At 39.6% G+C, this 24935-nt stretch overlaps 1 protein-coding gene across 5 annotated transcripts in view; it reads left to right on the top strand.

Moving 5' to 3' along the window:
- Window positions 1-24716, top strand: part of LOC134666089 (PDZ and LIM domain protein Zasp) — a 78613-nt gene extending 53897 nt beyond the window's left edge. Inside the window, exons 3-16 of one of the 5 annotated variants that reach the window (XM_063523230.1) lie at window positions 1404-1555; window positions 1889-2063; window positions 6415-6542; window positions 7305-7396; window positions 8715-9147; window positions 9969-10157; window positions 11104-11194; window positions 11555-11753; window positions 13088-13111; window positions 16749-16887; window positions 18884-19070; window positions 19618-19738; window positions 20122-20237; window positions 22175-24716. In XM_063523230.1, the coding sequence (XP_063379300.1) occupies window positions 1404-1555; window positions 1889-2063; window positions 6415-6542; window positions 7305-7396; window positions 8715-9147; window positions 9969-10157; window positions 11104-11194; window positions 11555-11753; window positions 13088-13111; window positions 16749-16887; window positions 18884-19070; window positions 19618-19738; window positions 20122-20237; window positions 22175-22252 (2124 nt within the window). In that variant the 3' untranslated portion in view covers window positions 22253-24716. The other 4 variants (XM_063523231.1, XM_063523228.1, XM_063523229.1 and 1 more) reach the window with 4 other exon arrangements.
- Window positions 24717-24935: the final 219 nt, after the last annotated feature.

The raw sequence follows: 24935 nt of genomic DNA on the forward strand, positions 1-24935 counted from the left end.
AAGATGGCTGGCACATGAGTTGTTTACCTTTTCTTGTAGGTGGTTTTATTAATGGATCTGTCTTTTGTCATGAGGAGATAGCATTCGTGGGTGAGGATAACTGAGGAATGTCTAGTTACGAAAATTGCATCATAAATTCATAACGTAGATGCTCCTTCGAAAGACCACTAATGTGTCGCTTAACTTCAAACTCGGGTAATTCCATTGGACCCTCTCAGCAAATATCTACCCTATTACGTTTTCTTAATACCAAAATCGCATAATCTGACAGATGGATTTACCCGAGTTTGAAGTTAAGCGACTCACTTACAGATAGGGTTTGGGGGATTTGGGTATTATAATATGTTGAAAGATTCTTATTATTATTTTAAAGTATGTACTATCCACAGATCACTACTATCAAACAAGCTAACTATAGGTGTTGTAGGTTTTCAATATAAGAACCGATTTATAACGACCACCAAAATCCTACTCCTTTTAAAAAACTACATATGTATATCCAAAAGCTTGTGGCTATTAAACCTCATAGTTTTTTGCATTGACATCAAATACAATACAAGATTAATATGTTGTACACCTTCATTTCATTATACAAGCTTAAAGATAAGCAAGGAAGGCGTCGTCGGCATCGGCATCCCGTCTCATTCTGCAAATTATCTAGTCATATCTGTTCAAAAAGAATTTAATTTTACAACATGTGCGGTCCATTATATGAATGATTCGCTGCAGCTCACCTTTAGTTAATTAACTACTAAATATAGGCACGCATGACATCGCGTCCAGTTTATGCTGCGACCGGCGCGCGCGCCGGTGACGTCATGTTCCTTCCGCTGCTCGCATTCCTAGAAACATCTTATATGTGGGGCAGGGTGATAAAAAGATCATTGATGGAGATAGTTTTGAGAAAATATATTTAATAGGACATCCTGATTCTTTGGCTGTGGTTATGATGGCCTTTATGTCGTTGTTAGCTTTTTCAATTATTTTTCTGCTTGCTCGCATTTCTAACTGGAACAGAACATCTTATGTGGGACAGGGTGAAAAAATAGGTCAAATTGATGGAGATAGTTATAAGAAAGTACATTCGAGGGAAATTTCAGGATTAGCATATTGTTAGGATTTTTAGGATATTGTGATTATTTTTGGTTAGATTTTAAACTCTTCGATTGGTCATCTTATAACTGAGATATTTGGTTCAGCAACCATTTCTTCAACTTCGGCATTTGTGTGGTTTCTCCAGCTGCCATCGGTTTTTATATTAAGCAGTGTATTTCCTTTCGGAAAGCACCATTAAGTAAAGTGGACCTGCTGATCCATAAACTGATGGCATATGAAACTATTAAGGTTTTGTCAATTGTTTTGTTGAAGATTGTGATTTTTAAGCAAGCTGTTCCTTGTTCCAGGTTAACAGCGGCAGCCCAGCCGAGCGTGCCGGGCTTCAGGCCGGCGACGCCCTCATCAAAGTCAACAACACAGACGTGTACACGCTCAGACATCAAGAAGCGCAGGACGCTATCAGAGCTGCTGGTGTTGCCCTAGAACTTGTCGTCCAACGGTAAGCCATACAACAGACTGCGCAAAATTTATAAAATTTGGAAAGCCAATCAGTTAGGGAAATTTTACAGGACGTAATAAAGCCTTGGAAAGTTCCCCACACGAACTTTGCATTCTTGGATTCCTGGAAATTCCTTCCTCTCTGGTCATTAGAGTTGTTGGCTAGTCATGAGAGACACTTTCTTCGCTACTCCTATTAGTCCTACATAGGACACATGTAATAGGACATAAATAGGATAAGTCAAACTAGTCTAGAAACAGCGTACTAATTTGAAATACATCTCACTGCGGCTTTTCTTTGTCGTGTTCTCACAAGTACTTTTACATCTCACAGCGGTGGCGGCACTTGGCGTCCCACAGTGACCCCCACAGGCAGTCTGCCGCGGCCCGGCTCCCGGCCTCTCGGAACTTCCCCGGCCCCAGTCACGAACACCTCGCTCAAAGCCACGCCACAGCCCAGCCTCGCCTTTGGATCGGGACACAACAACGTCGCTAAGCCGTTTGGCTATGTAAGTATTGGGTTATCAACGCTTATTAGTCTTATTACCGATAGATCGATATCAATCCAAGCTGTTAAATACAATTGTCTTTTTACATTTGCATACTATGGACACCTAAATAAAATCATCATGTCCATACGCTGTCAATGTAACCATTGGGTCTAGTATAGTTTAGGTATTTTATTATTGGCTCGCATGCATGATCTTGGTGTTAGTGCGTCATTTTCGCATGGCATTCAGAGTGTTAATGACACAGTTATAACCCATATAACCAATCCAGTCGCAGAATCATCAAAGTGGTAACTAAATGTCAGATGTGTCGTAACAGAGTCCACACAATGTGTCTAGAATTGTTTCGAAACAAAGTGTCGTCGCCGTGTGTACACTTTTCCGTAACAAGGTGTCGACACATTTGTGTGCACTTTGCGTGCGGTTTGCGACTAAATCTGACAGCAAATTTGTGACAGCAAATGTCAATATAAAATACCTCTTGAAAACCAAGGTTTGTCAAACTACTATTAGTGTCTCGTGTGCTCGTAAGTAATTCTAGTAAGTCATCATGGGCGATGCAAATGATAATAATCGACCAAAACCATATAAACACCCAACACCCGTCAACCTTTTACAGAAAAGTTTTTAAAGAAATGCAATAAGCTACTTAGGTCACCCAACGAATGCTCAAAAAAGTTGTAGAGGGAAATGCTCGGAACACAATTTTTGACTCTGTAACTTGGTTTGGACAAGTTAGGAGGTGAACATATCAAAAGTCCCCGGCCGTAGCCCTTGAGCGGGGGGAAGAGAGGGGGCTTTGAAGGTCCCATTTTCCGGTTTTTCGATTATATCTCGGAAACTATGCATCTTAGCGACATGACCACTTATACAAAATGAAAGTTAATTTAATTTGTTTACAAGTTTATTCAGTCAATTTTTTCGATATGTTGAATAGTTTTTGAGATATCCGCTCTTGAAAGTTTATTTAGGGCTCTCAATTTTATCTTGATATATCTACATCAGTGAAGGTGCTAGGCCGTGTATGGTATCGTTTTCGTATAAATCTGGGTTGCTGAATCCATTTAAGGTATCACATTGACACCATTCCACAAAATTAAAAAAAATCTTTTTATGGTTCCGTACCTCAAAAGCAAAAAACGGAATCCTTATAGGATCACTCGTGCGTCTGTATGTCTGTCTGTCTGAATACACAAAATAGTTCTTTACCTATAGATGACAGGAAAACCTATTAGAAATGTGCAGTCAAGCGCGAGTCGGACTTAATGTACGGAACCCTTAATACGCGAGTCCGACTCGCACTTGGTCGGTTTTTTTTAAACTCCTCTTGACGCTTAACCGCTGAACCGATTTCGTTGAAATTTGGTATAGAAATAGTTTGCGTCCCGGAACAGGACATAGGATAGATCTTATAACCAAAATCATCTTTTGAAGGTGTGAAAAGTGGCGTGGAAATTTGTACGGGAAATCAATAACCGCTGAACCGATTTATATTAAATTTGGGATGGTCTACATCTTTGATTTAGTTAAAAATGATAAAAAAAACATGACTTCAAACCTAAACTTAAACGGTATTAACTTCAAGAAGTCAATTCTGAATTCCCCCCTACACCTCATTTCACACTTTTGAAGGATGATTTTTGAGATAACTTATTATGTCCTGTCTCGGGACTCAAAATATATGTGTACTAAATTTAAATTAAAACTGTTCAGCAGTTTAAGCGTGAAGAGGAGTTTAAAAGAAAGTAAGTTTATATGTTTTTACTTTGGAATGGTGTCAATGTGATACCATAACTAAATTTGGTACTGCGAATTTATACGAAAACGATACCAAACATGGCCTCGTAGCTTTACTGTTGTAGAAGTCAAAATAAAATTGACAGCCCTAAATTCTTATTACTTGACCAAACTTGTGTAGAAGGAAAAGGAAAAATAAAAGTCTTCGGCAGGAATATAAGACACAAATATAATATTTTTTTTGCGTTACTATTTCAATCATCAAATATAAACATACCTTGATTATATTATTCTAGTGAGATCCTCACAGATAAACAAAAACATTTACTTAAAAAATTACAAGGTCGAAATGTCACGGAACTTGTGAGAGTAATACGTGAAAAATAAAAACTTTTATGACAAAAAAATCTGGACACAATTTAAGAAGCATCCCATTGCGTCGAGGAATCATCTGTATTTTTGCTTGTTTCATTACCTCCTCGCTTCTTTTTTTGTCCTTTGTATTCTGTAGCAATTTGTTAGATCTGAAAATAAAGATAACTTGCGTCGTCACGGATGTCGATTTATAAGTTTTAGGGAGTGCAGAATTCGAAAACGCTGATCATTTTATAATCCAAGATGGCGGCTACGTACGTATTTTGTCATAAAAGTCGTCATGAATATCGTTTTATAGGTTTTAGGAAGTGCCGATTTCGAAAATGATGACCAGTTTGGAATCCAAGATGTGTGCCGTGCACTTTGTCATAAAAGTCGTCATGGATATCGTTTTATAGGTTTTAGGGAGTGCAGAATTCGAAAATGATGACCATTTTGGATTCCAAGATGTCTGCCGTGCACTTTGACATATAAGCCATCATAGATGTTGATTTATAGGTGTTAGGAAGAGCAGATTTCAAAAATGATGACCATGACCAACAAAATGACATCCATGTCGACTTTTAACATAGTGCATGGCCGCCATCTTGGATTCCGAAATAGTTATTATTTTAGAAATCTGCGCTCCCTAAAACCTATAAAACGACAGCCATGACGACTTTAATGACATACTGCATGGACGCCATTTTGGATTCCAAAATGGTCATCATTTTCGAAATCAAGGCCCCCTAAAACCTATAAAACGACACCCATGACAACTTTTATGACATAGTGCATGGCCACCATTTTGGATTCCAAAATGGTCATCATTTTCGAAATCAGGGCCCCCTAAAACCTATAAAACGACATCCATGACGACTTTTATGACATAGTGCATGGCCGCCATCTTGGAATCCAAAATGGTCATCGTTTTCGAAATCTGCGCCCCCTAAAACCTATAAAACGACATCCATGACGACTTTTATGACATAGTGCATGGCCACCATTTTGGAATCCAAAATGGTCATCATTTTCTAAATCTGAGCCCCCCAAAACCTATAAAACGACACCCATGACGACTTTTATGACATAGTGCATGGCCGCCATTTTGGATTTCAAAATGGTCATCATTTTCTAAATCGGGGCCCCCTAAAACCTATAAAACGACATCCATGACGACTTTTATGACAAAGTGTTTGGCTACCATCTGCATGCAAGACATTTCTATTATTTTTACGTACAAAAATGGCCCCCTGTCAACTTCCAACCGAGATTTAATCGATAATTTATTCGATTAATGTTCAGATTAATTCAATTTCAATCTATGTTAGGTCGACTAAACTAATCGTGATTAAAATTTGAGGATTAACTTTTTTTATTCCATTAATTAGTCGAATAAACAGTTAATCTATTAAGTCCCATCTCTGACCACGTCATTTTTACACTTTGAGAATATCTGAAAACAAATGAACACAAGGAGCCATTTTGCAAATCCAGTAACTTTGTTATTACTTTTGACAGCGCGTGTCATGTGTCTACACAGAGTCGACACAAAGTCGAAACATTTGCGACTACTTTGTGACTGCAATATTTCTCAGCCTTAAACCATATTTATACATCATAATTAACAAGTTTCGTAGTATGTAAAGCGTTATTTCTGTTATTTAAGTATAGTATACGCATCGAAGTACTAAAAATGCATCAAATAATATATTTATGAACACAAGCACTGAGAAGTAAACAATTTCATTTCCGGCTAAACTAAAACAATGTGGTGGCGCGTTGATTATATTACACTTAGTTTATCAAATCACTCGAGCAGTTTAATTCCCCATAATAATTTAAGTCCTATTGTAATATAAATGCAAACAATATATAATTACGTCTTGTAATCCGTTTTAGAGATGGCGTATTAATGTCACTTATTTTTATTTAACTATTTTTCCATCTGACAGTTTCCATTTGACAGGAACAAAATGAACGAATGAACGAATGATTTTGGCATAAAGTAGTCGCAAACTAGTAACAATGTGTGCACACGGCGACCACACTTTATGTCACTTTGTGTCATGTGTCGACCCTTCCCCATTTCTGGTAACTGTGTCGACACGGCGACGACTCTGCGACTGGAATTGTGACCGAAACAGACGGTGTCGACACAAGATGTGTCTACACCGCGTCGTAACGGCGACTGGAAATGGTTGTATGGGAAGAAAGTTTCCTTTTTGTGGAAATCTGCAAATTAGTGTTTTGTCCTCAGATGAACGGCGACAACGTAAAGAGCATAGTGAACAAGCAATACAACACGCCCGTGAAGATGTACTCCGATCAGACCATCGCGGAAACACTCTCTGCCCAAACTGAGGTGCTTGCGGGAGGCGTGCTTGGGTACGTACTTTACTGGGCTACCGATATACCGATAATTTAATGCGATTTAGGATACATTGCTGACTACTGAGTACATTGAGGTACAATGAATTAAATTGATCTTTCAAATGCCGCAATATACTCAAAATCGCATGCGACATCGGAGTATTTTGTAGACCCTTCGTGACAAAAGTTTGAATAAAATTCTTCTTCCAAGTATTATCGTCACAGATAAGGGACGTGAGGACGTGACGACTGTAATAGGCACTTAAAAACTCTTTAAACCATGCACATTATGATTTTGGTTCTGATGAATGCCGATTGCTGACCTGTAATGTGGCTCTATAGTTGACAATGAAATTAGATCGCATGGAAATGTTGGATGAGAGCTTACCCTGGTAAAATATTTTTATAAAAAATAGTGATAAATGTCCTTATTACGAATTTTTTACGAAATTACATACGAAGTATGGGTTTCATGTACACACGCACACACACAGTCCGTTTGGTGTGGGGTGTGGGTAATATGCCTACGAAATCCGGAACACAGTTTTATATAATTTACAATTAGATTCCATTTTGTGCCATTTCTTATTTTACGTTGTAAAACTGAAGGATCATTAGAAGTTGTAATGCCTGCAATGCTCGTATGCATAGTTGCAAGAACTAATACTCCCGACTAATATTATGTTATTGCCAAGCTAAACCCTTAGTAGTTATCAACCGAGGACCCGTAGGCGAATGCCGTGTGTATTCGTACCAATGTAATGTTTTCCTTGACAGAGTAAACTTCAAGAAGAACGAGAAAACATACGATGCGGAAAAGAGCGCCGTGTTTAAGGTTCTGCAGGAAGCACAGAACGATCCTGAGCCAGGTGAGACTCCCTCTCAAAGCTACTTGTGTAACACTCTAAAATGTGATGATATTTCTGTAACTTGACTACTACATCTTTGTTGTAAAACTGCCGTCCTGTAAATATATCATCATTCGGCTTGAACTTGATAAAATTAATTACGTTCGATTAAAATGAACGCAGTAACGGTGTGACAGTATGTATAAATCATTGTATTTAATATGACATCATACTTTTTGACTTTGACTTTGCCTTCGAAAATTTCACATATGGTGGCTCCAAGGATTTTAGAACCACGGTATGCTATGAAAAGTCCTAAGCCTATAGTACGTTTTTTTTAGCATTAGAAAGAACTCCACAGAAGCAAGCGTGCAGTTTTTATCAGGCTCTTTAATTGTTAATAATTATTGAATTATCTAATGTAGCATGGTCAATACATATAATTTACTTCAAATTATTACCGCTAAAAGTGCCGGATTTGGAACCACAAGTTTACTTCTGCGAAGTTCTTTCTAATGCTAAAAAAAAACCGACTGTAATCATTATCATTTGGTATAACTGCAGTTTTAAAAGAAGTAGAATATTATGTAGTTCTTCCTTGGTAGAAATTATCAAAATTCTCGAAAAACTCTGGAACATGTAGGTCACGCAAGACATTTATTTACTTAGTGAAATATTGATCAAGTCATGAAAATTGGTTGCCCCGAATGGCCTTAAATGTGCATAACACTTGCGAGAATCTTGGGTACCTTAATACAGAAAACGTATTTTTATAATAAGCAGCCTTGAGAAGCGTCAGCGCGCTATCGTAATCGGTTTTATGTTTCCTCCACGATCATTTTCAACCGATAATGGCCGAGCAAAATTTTCTAAATGGCTGTTAATATGAATTGGCGAGTAGAGGTTGCCCCGGGTGCTCCACCGGCGGCCATGGGGCTGCGTCACGTGCAGGCGCCCGTCACGAGGCCCGATGCGCCCCTCAACAACACCGGGGGCTTGCCCGTTGGACAGAACATTTGCGAAGAGTGCGAGCGACTCATCACGTAAGTCGGACGACACGCGCGGACCGACACGGGGGCAAACACTAGGGCTATCGTTCATATATGGCGCGCGCTGATTGAGCCGTCGATATCTAAATTTTCAACTTGCGCAAGATTATAAGTACTCTTATTTTAATCAGAAGAAACCAACTTATTTGGTTTTCAAAAATATCCTCAGTGTGTTCCTTGTTGCATGGAATGTCTTGTATGTCGACGGTCCGATCGGTGGACGGTTTCCGGCATGGTTCCCGGCATCCTTCCCTCTTGTTATGTTTGTAATGGATTGTTGCGGCCGGCAGAGGCGTCTCACTTTTACTCGCGGGCCAGCGTGGGGCGCACTCCCTGCGCGCTGTACAAGACGCACCGCTCGCGCTCGGCCACGCCGCGCGTGGTCGGCGGGCCGGGGCAGTCGGCGAACTCGCAGCGCGGGACTCCGCAGCCGCGGACCCCACATCGCGGCACCCCGCAGTGCGGGACGCCACAGCCTCGTTCTCAAGGCACGCAGACGCCGGAGTCAAGTGCCGTTCAAGCTTCAGAGCCTGAGACCGCGGCGGTGCCTCCGACGCTAGCCCCCGAAGCTCCACACCGGCCCAGCATCCCCGTCGGCTGCCACCAGGTCCTCCCGGACGGCAGTGTGACCCTGGGAGTCCCGGCTCAACCCCAGCCTGAAGCCGGCGCGCTGCCGGTGGTCAACGACACGCCCTATTGCTCGGATTGTAATCGCTACATTATGTAAGGGCCGTGAATGCCGTGACGTGTTTGCGACCGTGTCGATCTGTGCACTATTAGATCTAATGTAGTATTATATATGTTCGATCATGTTCCTGTTGCGGCTCCCTTGAATCTCGTTGAAATTAGCTCGGGTTTGTTTTGATGGAGCGGTAACTTGTAAATTAACTTGGCAGATCTATTTGTTGTTCGTTGGAATGGAACACACTTCTAGATCCAGCCAGTTAGTTGTTTAACTTCTCACAAGTCTTGTTACTTAGTTATTACGTAGAATTACTGTTTAATTCTTCATTTTCGTCTCACTATATTTTATCATGATTCTTTCTTCGATGTCATCTAATCATCACTTTACATTAATACTCTTCTTTCAATGTTGTATTCGTAGTAAGAATGCAAACTAGGAAGCATCATGTCACAGCATGACTCTCGCTACATCTTTCAATATACATATGTCATGTTCATTTCATATTGGATGGTAGATATCAAGAGGCACGTGTTGGGTGGGCATGTTTGTAAATAGTAGAAGACACACAGATAATGACCACAAGATTTCATAAACATAATTAAGTATCCTTATTTCAATCTCTCCACGCGCCTTTCTGGCAGTTCATAGATTGATCACTATTCAAAATTTGTTTCTAATGTTGCGTTTGTCAATATTTCCTGCATATACTTTTCATATACAATAAGACAAACATAACATTCGGAACTACAAAAACTCGATATACATTAGGTCTCACTGTCTATCATCATGATAGTATCATCACACATTCACACATTAGCCTCAGATCCATATTTGAAACTAATCTCTATGTTTTCTATAGCGGCGTGTTCGTCCGCATCAAGGACAAGAACCTCCACGTGGAATGCTTCAAGTGCTCGACGTGCGGCACCTCGCTGAAGAACCAGGGCTACTACAACCTCAACGGCAAGCTCTACTGCGACATCCACGCCAAGCTTGTGGCCCGCCAAAACCCGCCGGCGCCTAATCTCGAGCCTGTCACTGTACCACCGTTAGTATCTTCTTCTTCTTCTTCGTGTTTTTCATTACTGAAGGTCGTGCCTGTCTTGAAATGCCTTCACCGAGGCCTCGACGAGCTGCTTCCATTTCACCCTGTCTTCGGCTTGTCTAAGGGCAGTAGTGACAGTAAGTCCTGTTATGTTCCTTACTTGATCGGACCAACGGGTGCGTTAGTATACCGACTTGTAAACTACTCGTATAAAGTGCTTTAAGTGTCACACGTTCGGATCGCTGAAGAAACAGGGCTATAACCTCAACGGTGAACTGTGCCACCGTCAGTAGACCTTTATAAATATAATAATAACTGCCTCGAAAAACCAATTTTGGCTAACGTAATATTCGTGAAGCCAATTAATGTGCAACAGTTTTTTTAGAATTCGATTCGATGGACCAAATACAATTTAGTTAACGTTTTATTCGAAGGACCATGTGGTGTCACCAGATTATTAGTGCGTCTTTGTTAAATTCACCGACAGTAAGGTTAGTGCAACCGGTTGTTATACCTATTACTAAGTATGTACTAAACTTACTATCGGCGGATATAAACATTATAAACGGATCGGCTATTTGAAGTGAATGCGATTCGAAGTACATACATGTTATCATTGTGACGCCGTTTGAAAACTAGCTTTTCGTTTTAAATGTTAAATTAAAGTAGGTACGTGTACGATTTTTAAAAGCTTAAACTGCACTTTAATAAAACAAGATAAGGTACAGCCTAGAAAACGTCAATTTCCAACAGTAAAATTCGGTTCGAAGGAACAAAATATGACTAAAAATTGTTGAATTTTTATAACGTAGCTCTAGAGCTACGTTATAAAGCTGGTTACCTAGGTAACCACTGAATCTGAAAAAGGATATCTCTTGAACGTTATTTGCCTAAACGAATGTCGATTTAATTGTTAACTGTGTCAATAGTTGTTTATTTGTTGCAACAGTGGCGGCCGCATCCCAACGAACACGTACTCGACCCCGCTGCCACCACTGGCTACCAGCAACTACAGCAACGGATCTTCTTCGCTGTTCAGCGTGAGTATACTCTTGTTGAAAATACTGTTTAATTGAATTGGTCACTCAATTCAAACTTGCCGTTTCAAACGTGCGAACTTTTCAGGAGACTAAAACGTGTAGTAATGTGACACAATAGCTTCGCTCGTTATTTCTGTCATCTGTCAGCATCGCGTGACCCAAACCAAACGTCGCTCATGCCTGGCGTTGGAACTGGCACCTGTCGCGTTATGACGTCAGATATGTTGGCGATGTCCAGCTAAGTCTCTTGATGCCGACACAAGTAACGCAATGTAAATAAACTTGACGAGTGACTGTCGCGATACTTATCGCGTTGTCTCCTAGTGAATGATGGCTTATGTATTTATATGGTATGTGCAGCCGTCAAGCAACATATCCGGGCCGAAGCCTTTCGGGTCGTCCATCGGCTCGGCGTACTCGCCGTCGCTGTCGCCGCGCTCGGCGCCGCTGTCGCCCGCGCGCCCCGTGACGGCGCCCGCGCCCGCCCCCGCCCCCGCGCCGGCGTACGCGCCCGCCTACACGCCCGCGCCCGCTCCCGCGCATACGCCGTTTGCGCCAAGTAAGCGAGTCACTTTTGCTATCTAGTTGATATTAAATCAGTCACATACGTTAAGGGAATGAAATGAAGTACAAATATTGATATATGTAGGTACTTATACCTATTTTATTAATTGTGTTTATAATTTTTTTGTCACAACACTCGTCCAAAAGGACGCCGCAGCAAACATAGGGAAAAAGTGGTTTCAGTTAAATCTCACGAATTTTTAGTATGATATTAATTTGACTCTCCTGATTATTTTTTTGTATGGGCACAAATCTCTCAGAAGTACCTATACTTTCAGAAATAATCAATGTGATTGTTTTATACAAAATATGTGTTTGTTAACCATTTTTTCGTAATTCCTCCTTCTGACAGTTGGTGGCTGCACCTTATAACGTCAGTAACTGTCAGTGCGTGTCATAACAATATATCGATTTTAGAAAACATGTCGCGTAAATAGAAAATTATATACTTGATTATTTCTGAAAGTATACTTCTGAGAGAGTTGTGCCCATACAAAAAAATAATCAGGAGAGCCAAATTAACATCATACTAAAATTTCATGAGATTTAACTGAAACCACTTTTTCCCTATATTTGCTGCGGGGTCCTTTGTGTTACCTAAACTTTGTGACGATTTGATTGATATGATATGTCAGAGGTTAAACCTCATTAATTAAGTCTAAAGTATAGGTACATTATGAATGTTTATTATAATATTGAAAATTCTAGTCTGTTAACAAAAGTACCAGTGTCTTAAACAACAATAATTTTAACTTAATGCCACTCTTTTAAGTGTTATTGATATGACGTATAGCTATGTTGCTGACGAAAAGAAATTCCACATGCGATCAAATCAAATAATATTTACAAATACGGATGCGTCACTATGCCTGCCTTTAATGGGGTCAATAGTTTATTACTTTTATTAGTCATCAGAAAATTCGTCAACATTGAGAATCATACGAGCCGACGCAACGAAACAAATCAAGTTTGTTGTTCTCAAAGTTTAAGGTGACGAATCTGAATGTATCGCATTAGAATTATTATGTTTAAATATGTATTTTTTAGATGTAAGTAGGTGTTTTGGATTGTCGCGCTTGGTTAGAACAAAATACGACATTGTCTAGCAATTATTCTTTCACTTTACCATTAAAAAGGTACAAAAACCCAACCCAGGTACAAGTTTTCCCAAAAAGCTTGCCACGATATGACGATACCATTTCGCTAGATGATATGGTCTTTTTCACGAACACCGAAAGATGAGATATACCATCGTGTGTTTGGTTGGTATATGGCTGTCACTATAAATAATTAAAATTGATTTTTCTAAAACTTTATTATTTTTGGCAGAGTCTCCACGTTCCATTTTTAAAGGTAAAATATAAATAGGATAATGTGTAAAACGCAACTCGGCTTATAATAGCTATTTGTATCTAAATACACATGTGTAATGTATGCGCTAAGCGAGCAGCCAATGTCAACCGCAACATTAAAATAACTCCTGGCACTGATACTCCAACGACCATTCATACTTCGCCATCGTAAAACTTTTCGTTATTTTCTTTAGTGCCGCTTTTTATAGTTAATAGGATTAATGCTTTTTCGAAATCACTAATGTTTTATTTCATTTTTTCCAACCACTTTTTCAACCCTTCGAAACCATGTAACTTACTAACAGGCAAGAATGTCAAAAGCGTTGTGTGGCCCCCACCGAACCCGCCAGAAGATGAACCACCTAATGTATTGAGCGATTATCCGAAAACACTTTGCCAAAAGCCCAGAGCTGAACCGACTACTGTCAAAGAGCCGCCAATGGAAAGGAAAATGAGCAAAGTAGCGTTGCCAGTCAGTACTATGCAGGATACAAACATGCAATCAATTTCAACTTCTCAGCAAACTGCAGAGTTTACATCGAGCTCCTCATACGCAGCGGCACAAATGTCAACTGCCACTGCAGCTACTACCCGTTCAGAGACCGTTTCAGTTGTGGAAAGCAAGCAGTCACAACAAGTAATAAGCGAGACTAGCTGCACCGTACAGTCTTTCACAGAACAAGCTGTCTCACAAAGTCAGATGTCAACTATGTATCAATCTCAGACTAGCCCTCCCTTAGAAAAAATCTTCGACAACCCCATGAACAAACTTGAGTCAAAGTCTATGTCGAGAAAAGAATCTGCGACAGAAATAAAATCAGAAATGGTGACTGAACAACGTTATGAACAGTGCAAAAGGGAATCTCTAACTGAAAGTCAAATAAAAACTGTCGACGTCCCAAAAACAGAAATTGTAACTGAAACGAGAAGCCAACAAAGCAAACGAGAATCTGTCTGTGAAAGCCAAACGAGAACTGTTGATGCTCCAACAAACGAACAAAGGAGCCAAGAATGCAAAAGGGAATCTGTGACTGACAGTCAAATAAAAACTGTAGATGTTCCTAAAACAGACATTGTAACAGAACAAAATGCTCAAGAAAGTAGAAGGGAATCTGTAATCGAAAATGAAATAACAACTGTCGATGTTGCAAATACAGAAATCATCACTGCTCAAATGTCCCAGGAAAGCAAAAGAGAATCTTTAACCGAATATAAACTAAATACTGTCGAAATTACTAACAATACTCAAGAGTCTCAAGTTGACAAAGAACAGTCAGAAGCTATGGAACAGCCGATAGCACCAATTCAGGAAAATACAATAAAAGCCAATAGAAAAGAGTCAATTAAAAATATTCCAATTACCAATACAAACCCCGAAAATCCGGTCAATAAGAATGTCTTACAGTCAAATCCTACATCACCAATAAAGCCTTTACCGCCGACATCTATTCCTAATCCCGTCCCTAAAGGATTTGTATGTTCTATGATTGATGCTTTAACGACAGCGCCAGATAGGCCATACTCTCCTTTACCCGAACCTGCGGCACCCAGTAATTTACTCATTCAAAGTAATTTGCTGCCTGAAAATCCAAATCCTCCAGTTTCTAACGAAACCCAAAACGAAATACAGCAGGAGGTACAAGATCCCTTAAAAGTAGAACTTCCACCACAGCCGTCACCTATGTTTGCTCAACAACCCAAGCGCGGCATAACACCTATCCCACCAATTAAGACTTATAATCCACCCGAAACCCGACAAAAAGATGAACCTATACCATTGCCCCCACAAACAGAACCCTACATTCCACCTGACTTTAAGATAATCATAGAGCCTAAAGTACCGCCCCGAGACGAAACCGCTTCTCCGTTTGTTGAAGCTTTAACCACTGCTCCTGACCGGCCTTTTACGCCAGGAGGTAGTATTGTGTCAAATACCGAGCGAAGTTCACTTAAGGAGGCTTTGACTATTGCCCCAGAGCGTTCTTATAGTCCTTTACCTTTAGGAAGTATCACTAATAAATCTACCCAAAGTAGTCAATCTACCCATTACACCTCAACGTCGACAGTCCAAGTTCAGTCAACTTCTTCGGATATCGTACGTCCTATTGCAACGCAATCTATAACACAGATGACTCATTCAGAAACTTCAAATATGCAAAACACATGTAAGTTGCAATCGTCATCTGAAATGTCTGCTTTTAGGCCCGTTCCCAAACAAGTTTTCCCACCACCACAACCAGAAGAGTTTTGCCAGCTTGCAAATTTCCCACCTATGAGTCAAGATATCAAAGCTAATTTCGAGAAATCCGTCCGAAAACAAGAAGCTATGATAACGGAATCTCAAATGATGCAACAGTCAACAAATACATTCAGCAACATGACTACTCAAGGATTTTCATCTGTTAAATCTGCTCAAAACTTCTTCGAACAATTAGATAAAAGGGAATCATTGTCATCAGTATCTGTTAGGTCAAAATCTGGTCTACATAAACCTGACAATATTCCTCCGTATCAAAAGCACTTTGAGCAACTACCATCTCAAAGAGGCATTACCCCGGAAGTTAGTTTCGCTCCTGCTGTACTTCAAAGGCCTGTTACTCCTACCACTGATCCGCCTATCAAACCAAAGGATAAACCGGTAGAACCAAAATTACCTCCGGTTCCCATGCCCCAACCAAGAATTACACCAGAGATAAGAACTCCAGCCCAACCACCTCCAGTGCACTTCCATAAAGATGCACCTATTTCTATGACATTTCAACCAGTTACTGACGAGCCTTTCCTGAGGGCGTCCCCTGCTCGTAGCCGTCCTTCAACTCCTAGTATGATAAACAAACCTGCCCCCATAATCCCGTATTATCAAATGAATTTAGTATCAGTGGAGCATTCGGCATTGGAAACTCATCTTTACGAACCATCGAGCCCGGAGACAAGTCGTTCTCCCACTCCAAGGATGAGATCTAAATCTCCAGCTCCAGGACCACCACCAAATCCTTTGAAGGCTCACGCACCCCGTATTAAAGAAACCACTCCACAGAGAAGTGCCGCTCACTCCCTTCTAACTCAAGCTACATCGAATCTCCGCAAAGAACATGAGATGTCACAGAAAGGATTCCAAAGCGGTGTCGAAGTTTTTAACGCTTCTGGTGCTAAAAATTGGAGCCAAGATCAGCCATCGGTTATTAAAGAACAAAGACATTCAAACGTCGGGTTCAAAAGCGAAACTTATAATAAAGGCAATGTGAGCATCAAGGAAGATTCTGCAATCAACCAAAACTATGGTCAAAGACAAACGCAATCACAAAATGTATCCGAGTACGGCAATATGACTGTGCAAACGAGTAGGAAAACATTTGAAGAGTATGAAAGAACACAGTCCGCTAAAGTTATAGAAATACATAAAGGTGGTTCGTCATCATTTGGTGCGCAACAGCAAATTGAATCTAACGTTCAAACATCCAGTAATCGTAAACAAGTGTTTCCACCTCCGGTCATGAGTTTGTCTTCTTCCCAGACTTCATCTGTTAACCACACTAATCAAAATGTTGTTGCTAGTAGAAACACTGAAAGCTGTTATCCAAATCCTTCGATCTCTGGTGCTAACCAAGGTCCAGTGTGTGATCCTACCCCATCGACAGGTTCCAGCGTAGGAGCTGCCGCTCGTGGCAAAACCTTTGGGGTTTCTTCAGCTCCAAAACGCGGCAGAGGCATTTTGAACAAGGCTGCTCTGCCAGGGTCTCGTATACCCCTTTGCGGTTCCTGCAATGGCAATATTAGGTGATTTGAAAAATGAGCAGTCGTTGTGTTTGATGCGTGTTGCATGGTTTCAAGTGAATAGGTTGTTGCGTGTTGATTGTAATACAAATAATAAGTTAGGTCTTAATATTTAGATTTTGTATTTGATGTGTGTTTACTGTTTAGAAAGTTTTCATATAACCCTGCTTTTAACATTTGTTTAATTTGTTGGTTTTGATTTTCTAACAGCTAACGAGACGCCGACTCACCATGTCCCTCACAAACCAGAGTTTAAAAGTGCAGCCGAAGAGAGACTTATCCGAAAAATGGCGAAAATGGCGCTAAATGGTTACGAAATTGGAGTACAAAGAAAAATAAAGCCAGCAGATCATATCCAATCTATGGCAGATAAGATCCAAGACACAGTTGTGACAAAACATCCCCTGAATGCGGATAATCTGTCATCAGGGGACAGCAGCCGTGAAAATACATTAAGACGTCCGTTAAATAAAACATTCGAAAGGAATTACAAACCAGAAAATTGTATCCAAAATATTGGAGATAAAATTAAAGAGACTCTCTTAAACAATCACCCAGCTGTAACTGCCAATTTAACTAATGGAAATAGTAACGGATCTTCGCCGCAAGCTAAGAATATCGGAGATAAAATAAAAGAGAATCCCAACCAACCTACAGCTGTTACAATTAACGTAAACGGTAACCCACCACCTCCGCCGCCAATGTGCTTTGATAAATTAGATGATACTCCTAATACAAAATTTTCAACTCCAAACAAAATCAATGGTGTACCAGTTCCACCACCAATTCCGAATTCGCCTATTCCGACATTTAATGCTAGAAATTCCCCTACTGGCCAATTATTAGATATGATAGACTCTAAGACATTGTACGGCGGAAACAACGGAGCTAATATTGCAGAAAAAACACAAACTCTTGAGAAAACAAATAAGAAATTCAATGGATCCATAGGTTCAATGGGCATCGAAAAAGAAAAAGTTGAAAATAACTATTTGAACACATTGCGGAAAAAGGATTTAAATGAAAAGACCTCCTTCCTCAACGGAATAAATAAACATGATGCGTCTAAAACAGAATTGCTGGTGGACTCGAAAAAGAATATTTTAGGCAAAAGGAACTCCTTTGAAAAAGATAATCTTGTGAATGATATAAACGGCTACACAGATAGTATATACCAGAAAGACAAAATAATCAACATGGTTCCTGATACAAACACGTTAAAAAAAGCCAGTATGTTTGAAAAAATATCAAACGAAAGGAGCAACAATAAATTCCACAATGATGAATCTCCAAAAATTGATTCATTACCACACAATTTATATGACAATTCATTATATTCCTTGAAACCTGTAAAGGTTAACGGTAATGGTAACATAAACAATCAACGTAATTGGCATAGTTCTGATGACGCAGATTCCGTTGAAGAAGAGACTGATTCAAGTAATGATTTCAATAAGCAAAATGACAATGATGCGGATGTTGTTGTAAAACGAAGACAGAAACGGACAGAGAGGAATGTGGATGGCAGGAGAGACTCTCATATTATAGCTCGTCCTCTAAGCACAATGACATCTGCCGACGTTTCCGACGGACTGTTACCCGTATGCCACAAGTGTGACAAAACTATAACCAGGTAAAATTACAAATCTAATTGTAAATATAAAAAGTAGGTAAATACAAATACCCCAAAAAAATTCAAAGTAAGTTAAAGCATGACTGTCTTAAGAATGAAGCACGAGTTTTCTATTAACAAATTAACTTAACTATAAAACATTTTCATGTAAATCACCTGATACGCCACGATAACTTCTTTGCAAACATCATAGAGGGCAGAATTAGATATAAAAGAATTTAAAAAATGTCAAAAAAGTAGGAGCGATAAAAAGTCGCTATCGTGACGTATCGGGAGCTCAAAAGGGTGACATCGTAAAGATTGGACTTAGCTACCAAAGTGTAGCTGTTGCTGTCAATATTTTCTAACACTTGAACTTCCAAACAGGGGTCCGTTCATAACCGCGCTGGGCCGCATCTGGTGCCCCGAGCACTTCATCTGCGTTAACGCGACGTGCAGGCGCCCGCTACAAGACATCGGTTTCGTGGAGGAGAACGGCCAGCTCTATTGCGAGTTCTGCTTCGAACAGTACATCGCACCCGCTTGCGACAAGTGCCACGCCAAAATCAAGGGCGTAAGTATTTTTCTCAATCTCTCATATCAGTCATATCCGTAACATGAACGAAAATTCCGCTGTTCGAAATTCGTTTCTTCATTTAGCCTTATCTCAGTGTTCTCTTCAATGGAGAGCGGTATATGACAGCTGAATAAAATTCCACTCATTTGGATCTTTTGTCGATTATCTAGAGGCGCATATTAGAGGTGGTATTTGAAAATTTGATTTGTAATCTCCAAGAACCAAATGTTGGATTGGATGTCGAAATTCAGCCGGCTCAGAGCGTCATAAATTTCTTTGATTCTTTAACAGCAATATCTCCTTCAGTCCTAACTGCTGAAGTATGGATATTCTCACATCATTCTACAATACATGTGTTCTTTCTTGTTTTCTCATGACAGAGTACCTACTAGTATTATGTATGTAATGTGTAGCTGAGGGTCATGCTTAGGTACATGAAGTCGTTGCTTTGCACACCAATGCTCTCCAATTCGTACGATACGTGAACGTGAAGCGAGAATTTCAGAGTAAAACACGTATCACATAAATGTCCGTACAATTTCAGGATTGTTTGAACGCAATCGGCAAGCACTTCCACCCGGAGTGCTTCAACTGCGTGTACTGCGGCAAGTTGTTCGGCAACAACCCCTTCTTCCTCGAGGATGGCCTGCCCTACTGCGAATCAGGTAACTTGACAACGATCATTGAAGAAGAACTTACTTCCTTCACTGGCTCAGTGACCCAAAAAAGGATCTTCGCTTCCGACAAAAGAGAACGCCACTCCGCCCTAGTTTGCGCCATTTCACGCCAGTTGGGTACTCCGAAGACCGAAAGGTCTTTTAGGGCTTCGTCTCTCCAGCGGTATCTGAGGTATTAAAAAAGTAATAATTGAAAATCGAGCAACCACGGCATCAGCTCAGCGTCTGGATATTAAGTTGTTTCGACTAGCACTTTTATCACTGATGTGTAAACGGGCTACATATTTAGCCCTTATACTCCCATTAATACCCATAGTATACACATATTTTTTGTTACATTCTCCTACACATGTGATTCCCAAATTTTCCAGACTGGAACGAGTTGTTCACGACGAAATGTTTCGCGTGCGGTTTCCCGGTGGAGGCGGGCGACAGGTGGGTCGAGGCGCTCAACAATAACTACCACAGTCACTGCTTCAACTGCACGGTGCGTATGATACCTACTAAATACACACACACTCATGTAGGACTGGGACCCGATTTTCGATCATCCAAATTTTTCCGACGTTCTTTTTTCGCATTAAGCGCTGATAGAGTCAATTGAAATAGTCCTTGAGGTTTTCCTAAGGATCATGTCCTGAAGTCTGACTACACCATATTTGTGCTCTCATTAAGACTGTTCCTTCTTAAATTCGCCATAACCACAGCAAAAGTAAATATTTAAGTATTTTACAAAATAACTTGACTCGAATACTGAAAAGAATTTCTAATCCCATGTTTTAGAAGAGAACACTAATTTTTCAAACAAATTCATACTCAATTGCCAACTTCTTCTAAAAATGTATCTCTCTCTCTTTTTCTCTCTATCTTTTAGATTACACTTAATGCAATCGATTATTGGGTTCCAGTTAGGTATTCGATTATAATATAAATTTACGATAAATACTCAAATTCTTATATGAACTCAAGTTTATTGTAAATAGGTACATGAAATAGTCAAACTATGGTTCATTTCAATTCAGATTGTAAAATGGTTAATTTCGGCGTTATCTTTTCTCCTTTCCATTTCTCCAGATAAAATTCCATAACACCTCTGGTCCATACCATTCAGTAATCCCTTTGAACACAATCATAAAGTAATCGCAGTGCATATTTACGCATATTGCTTCCCAACTTTACAAAATTATATTTCCGCAAATCAGTCAGTTTATTTTGTATAGATTCTCATTTTCACAAATCTTCATTCCCTGATACACGTGCCTTTTCGTAAAGATATTGTGCAAAATATTACAAAATTCTGTAGGATTAGGAATCTCTGGAAATATCTCGGGGAAACTGGACATGAAAAAGCTCAAATTGAGCTGTCTATAACCTACCCACATTTTGAATATCTTTAATCCATCCACACTTTTCAATCAGTGATTCGAATAAAACGCACTTAGCATATAATTAAATCCTTACTAGGTATATTTTGATCATTTAGATCCGAATATTTTACGAAAAACAAATCATTATCGTCTGAAGTAGGTACCATACTGAGTTCTTTACACACTGTTCATTTTGTCTATTGCTAGACAACGAACTAAATATACGACATATATAAATATCATCATACGCAGTAACATCAGAGTTAAGTTTTATCCGATTAACATCCCCTTCATGCGTGAGTGTTCCCCCTAGAATAACTGTATATTAGTAGTATCCGTATAACATCTTGTATATGGTTTCCATTCAAACTTCCCAAGGTTCTGGAAGTCAAGAACTGGAAATTCACGTTTGTACTGGTGTTGAAAAAACGTAAACAAACAAAACCACGTGACGCACTCATTCGGCCAATCACATAATGCCATAGATACAAAATATGTACCACCGATTCAGCGAATCATACATGGCAACCTTTTTTGTATCTGTGGTTTTATGTCATTGGCTGAATAACTTATAAATATAGTGGGCGATGTGTTTCTTTACTACATTTTAAACACCTAAAAGTACTAAAGGTGACAAATTTATCGCATATCGCGTGATATAGTCGTGTGGATACGATACGGTTTGTCTCCTGTGAATTCTGTTTATAAGGCCGGTTGTCCTTTGTCAGTTGCTTGATCCCGGTAATGCTTTTGTCTCGTCAAAGTATACGAATTTGACTGACATATACCTTATTGTATATGTATAGTTATTTGCATCGTTTGGCTATTTTACGTACTACACTTGACACATTCAATGAATTGTTTGATGAAAGAAATTTCTATATAGATCTTCATGAACGCATTCTTATTTACATTATAAAGCGATACTTATCAATTCATTGAAAATTAGAGTATTATGACAATGTATACCTCAACTTGTTTTAATATAAATGTAGAAGTGTGGACTAATTGAACATATGTATAGTATCCATTGTTACGACTATCTGACTATTTCCAGGTCTGCAAAAAGAACCTCGAAGGACAGAGCTTCTTCGCTAAGGGCGGACGACCCTTCTGCAAGACACACGCCCGCTAGATGCCGCTGCGTCATGTATAACTCTGATACTGTTTATTCGACCACTACCTTCCGCCCCGTTTCCCCTGCTCCCGCAACGCCTTCTCCACGTATGGAATCTCCGCAGAGGACGAGAAAGTTGGAAACGCCCCTCCACTTCGATGGAGGGCTGTTTTCCGACATCAGAAGTAAGGATGGCAAGTTACTGAGCAAAGTAACTGTCGATCGGATGCAATGCTCCTCACGCCGTGACGTCACCGACTCGCCTAGCGTTTACCAAAGCGTCACCGATACTAGAAAAGACTATGTAGACGATATAGTCAAAACGGAAACTATCACCAACGAGGAAGTCATCAAAGTCAAATTCACTCCGGTTTTAGAGTTTAATACTCCTCGACTGCTAACGCCTTCCCAATTCGAGCGGCCACAGACGCCTGTTCCGTACATTAAGGACGGATTCGAAGATCTGCAGAGCTACAAGATCGTCAACTCGATATGCAAGGAGAAACAATTCCAGAGTAATTTGGGCGACGAGATCAAAGGATCGCCCAGCCCTCTGCCGGGCTTCCTTTCTACCGAATCGGTAAAGAGTACGCCGAGTCCTTTAGCAGGATTTCTAAATTCGGAGTCAGTTAAAAGATCACCTAGTCCTGCGCGATTCTTAACTTCAGAACCAGTTAAAATGACACCAAGTCCTTTAGCGGGATTCTTAAATTCTGAACCACTTAAAACACCATCTAGTCCTTTGACGGGATTTTTAAATTCAGAGCCAGTAAAAAGAACGCCTAGTCCTCTAGGCTTTCTAACATCGGAGCCGATTGCAAGATCACCGAGTCCGTTAGCAAATTTCCATGTATCAGAGCAGTTGACAAAGATAGATCATTACTTGCAAGAGAGGTTAGAGGCGTGCGGGGGTAAAGACGCGGGCGGGAAGACAATACAACATGAAGATACGTTCAGGGAAGCCCAACAAACGCAATTAAGACAAGAAAGCCAAGTAGATTCTCGTGTTCATTCTGCGAGTGATTACCGAAGAGAAAACGTGACGAACGTTCAACCATACGCGGCTGAAACTCCAAAGGATAGACGGAAGTCTAAAATAAACAGTGTCAAAGTTAAAGAACCGGGCGTCTTGCGCGCCATCTACAATATGCCCGTGCACTATCATGCGATCATTCTATGTTTCTTCTTAATTGTATATAATCTTATTTATCAATATGTTAAGGAAAATTGACATGGTAAAAAATAAACTCAAAATTACCAATATTTAGTCAAATATAAATGCATATTAAACTAGTCATCGAGTTACTCATATACTTTGAAAGTTTCGGATGTTGGTACCGGACACTTCCGTGCGGATATCGTAATAAGTTAGATGTTGAATGAAAAAACATCCCTTTTATATACTTAACTCACACACACACACACACACACTCACAGATGTATATAATTAAAGTTAACCGACTTACAACCGTTGTGTATGAGTAATTTATAAATTAACAATTGGTGCTTATTAAATTGCTCGCATTAAAGTGATATATATTTGTTTACTCATATTAAGGAAGAATATTAAGTGCCATAAACTTTTTTTATTTTACTTATGGCACTGGGTAACTTTCTTAAAGTTGAGCTTTGTATACAGCTTCCGGAATGTTGCCAGTTCACTAACACTAATAATGCACAGTCACAACTTATGTGTTGCAACACCATGGCACGGTACAGCGAAGTAAGCTGTTTTTATACTCTGGCAAGCCAGCATTGTCAGTAAAAAAGGCGCGAAATTCAAAGTATCCCAGAGGCCCTACCGCGAGAAACGAAACTTTTTTATCTTCCTTTCTATCGCTCGAATATGCAAGAGCGATAGAGAGGCAGATAATGTTTTTCGATGTTCGCGGTAGATCTTCAGAAACTAAAGTTGCAGTTTGAATGGTCAATTAGCTACCCAATCTTGATGAGTCAATTTTGTACTAAATTGACAGATCGGTTGGACAAATTGGAGCAATTTCATTTTAGTATCTGGGATAAAAATAATAACACCATGGTTATGCATCAATGTGACCAGCTAAGTAGTTACTCTATAATGTTTGGTTAATTATGAATGACGAGAAAAAAAATGAAAATGATAATTTTGACAGTTACTTTTATGATTGGTGCACCAAATGGAAGAAAATACAACATTTATAGATTTAATATTAGCCATTTAATTATGATAATGAGGTATTAATAATAATTAAATGTGTATTTTTATGAATATAGCCCGTTATAATACGATTAAATCTACCATTTTTTATAGTTGATGTTAGTTTTAAGAACTTATTTTAAGCCACAGTTATGACTACATATGGACGTAATGTAAGAATTCAAAATTTGCCGTTTTTACTTTTGTTAATAGTAATATTAATCAGATATATTTATTTTAGGCAATATTACAATTATCATTAGATTGATAAGCAATTCTGAGCTTAAATAAAATATTTTCTTGTAATATTGTTTTATTTATATTTTTTAAATTTCATCATCAGTCGTTCCCTCAATGCTGAGGATCGTGACATCATGTCCTAATGTTGCTGACCAGTCTCTTCCATAGGCTTCTGTCACCCGCCATATGTACGGCTTCCTGCAGATGTAGATGCAGCGGTGTAGTGACTTGTGCGCTCCATCTAGCGGGTGGTCTGCCGCGAGTCCTCTGGCCCTCAACTTTGCC

The sequence above is a fragment of the Cydia fagiglandana genome, chromosome 7 (genome assembly GCF_963556715.1).
Source record: "Cydia fagiglandana chromosome 7, ilCydFagi1.1, whole genome shotgun sequence".
Lineage (NCBI taxonomy): Eukaryota > Metazoa > Arthropoda > Insecta > Lepidoptera > Tortricidae > Cydia > Cydia fagiglandana.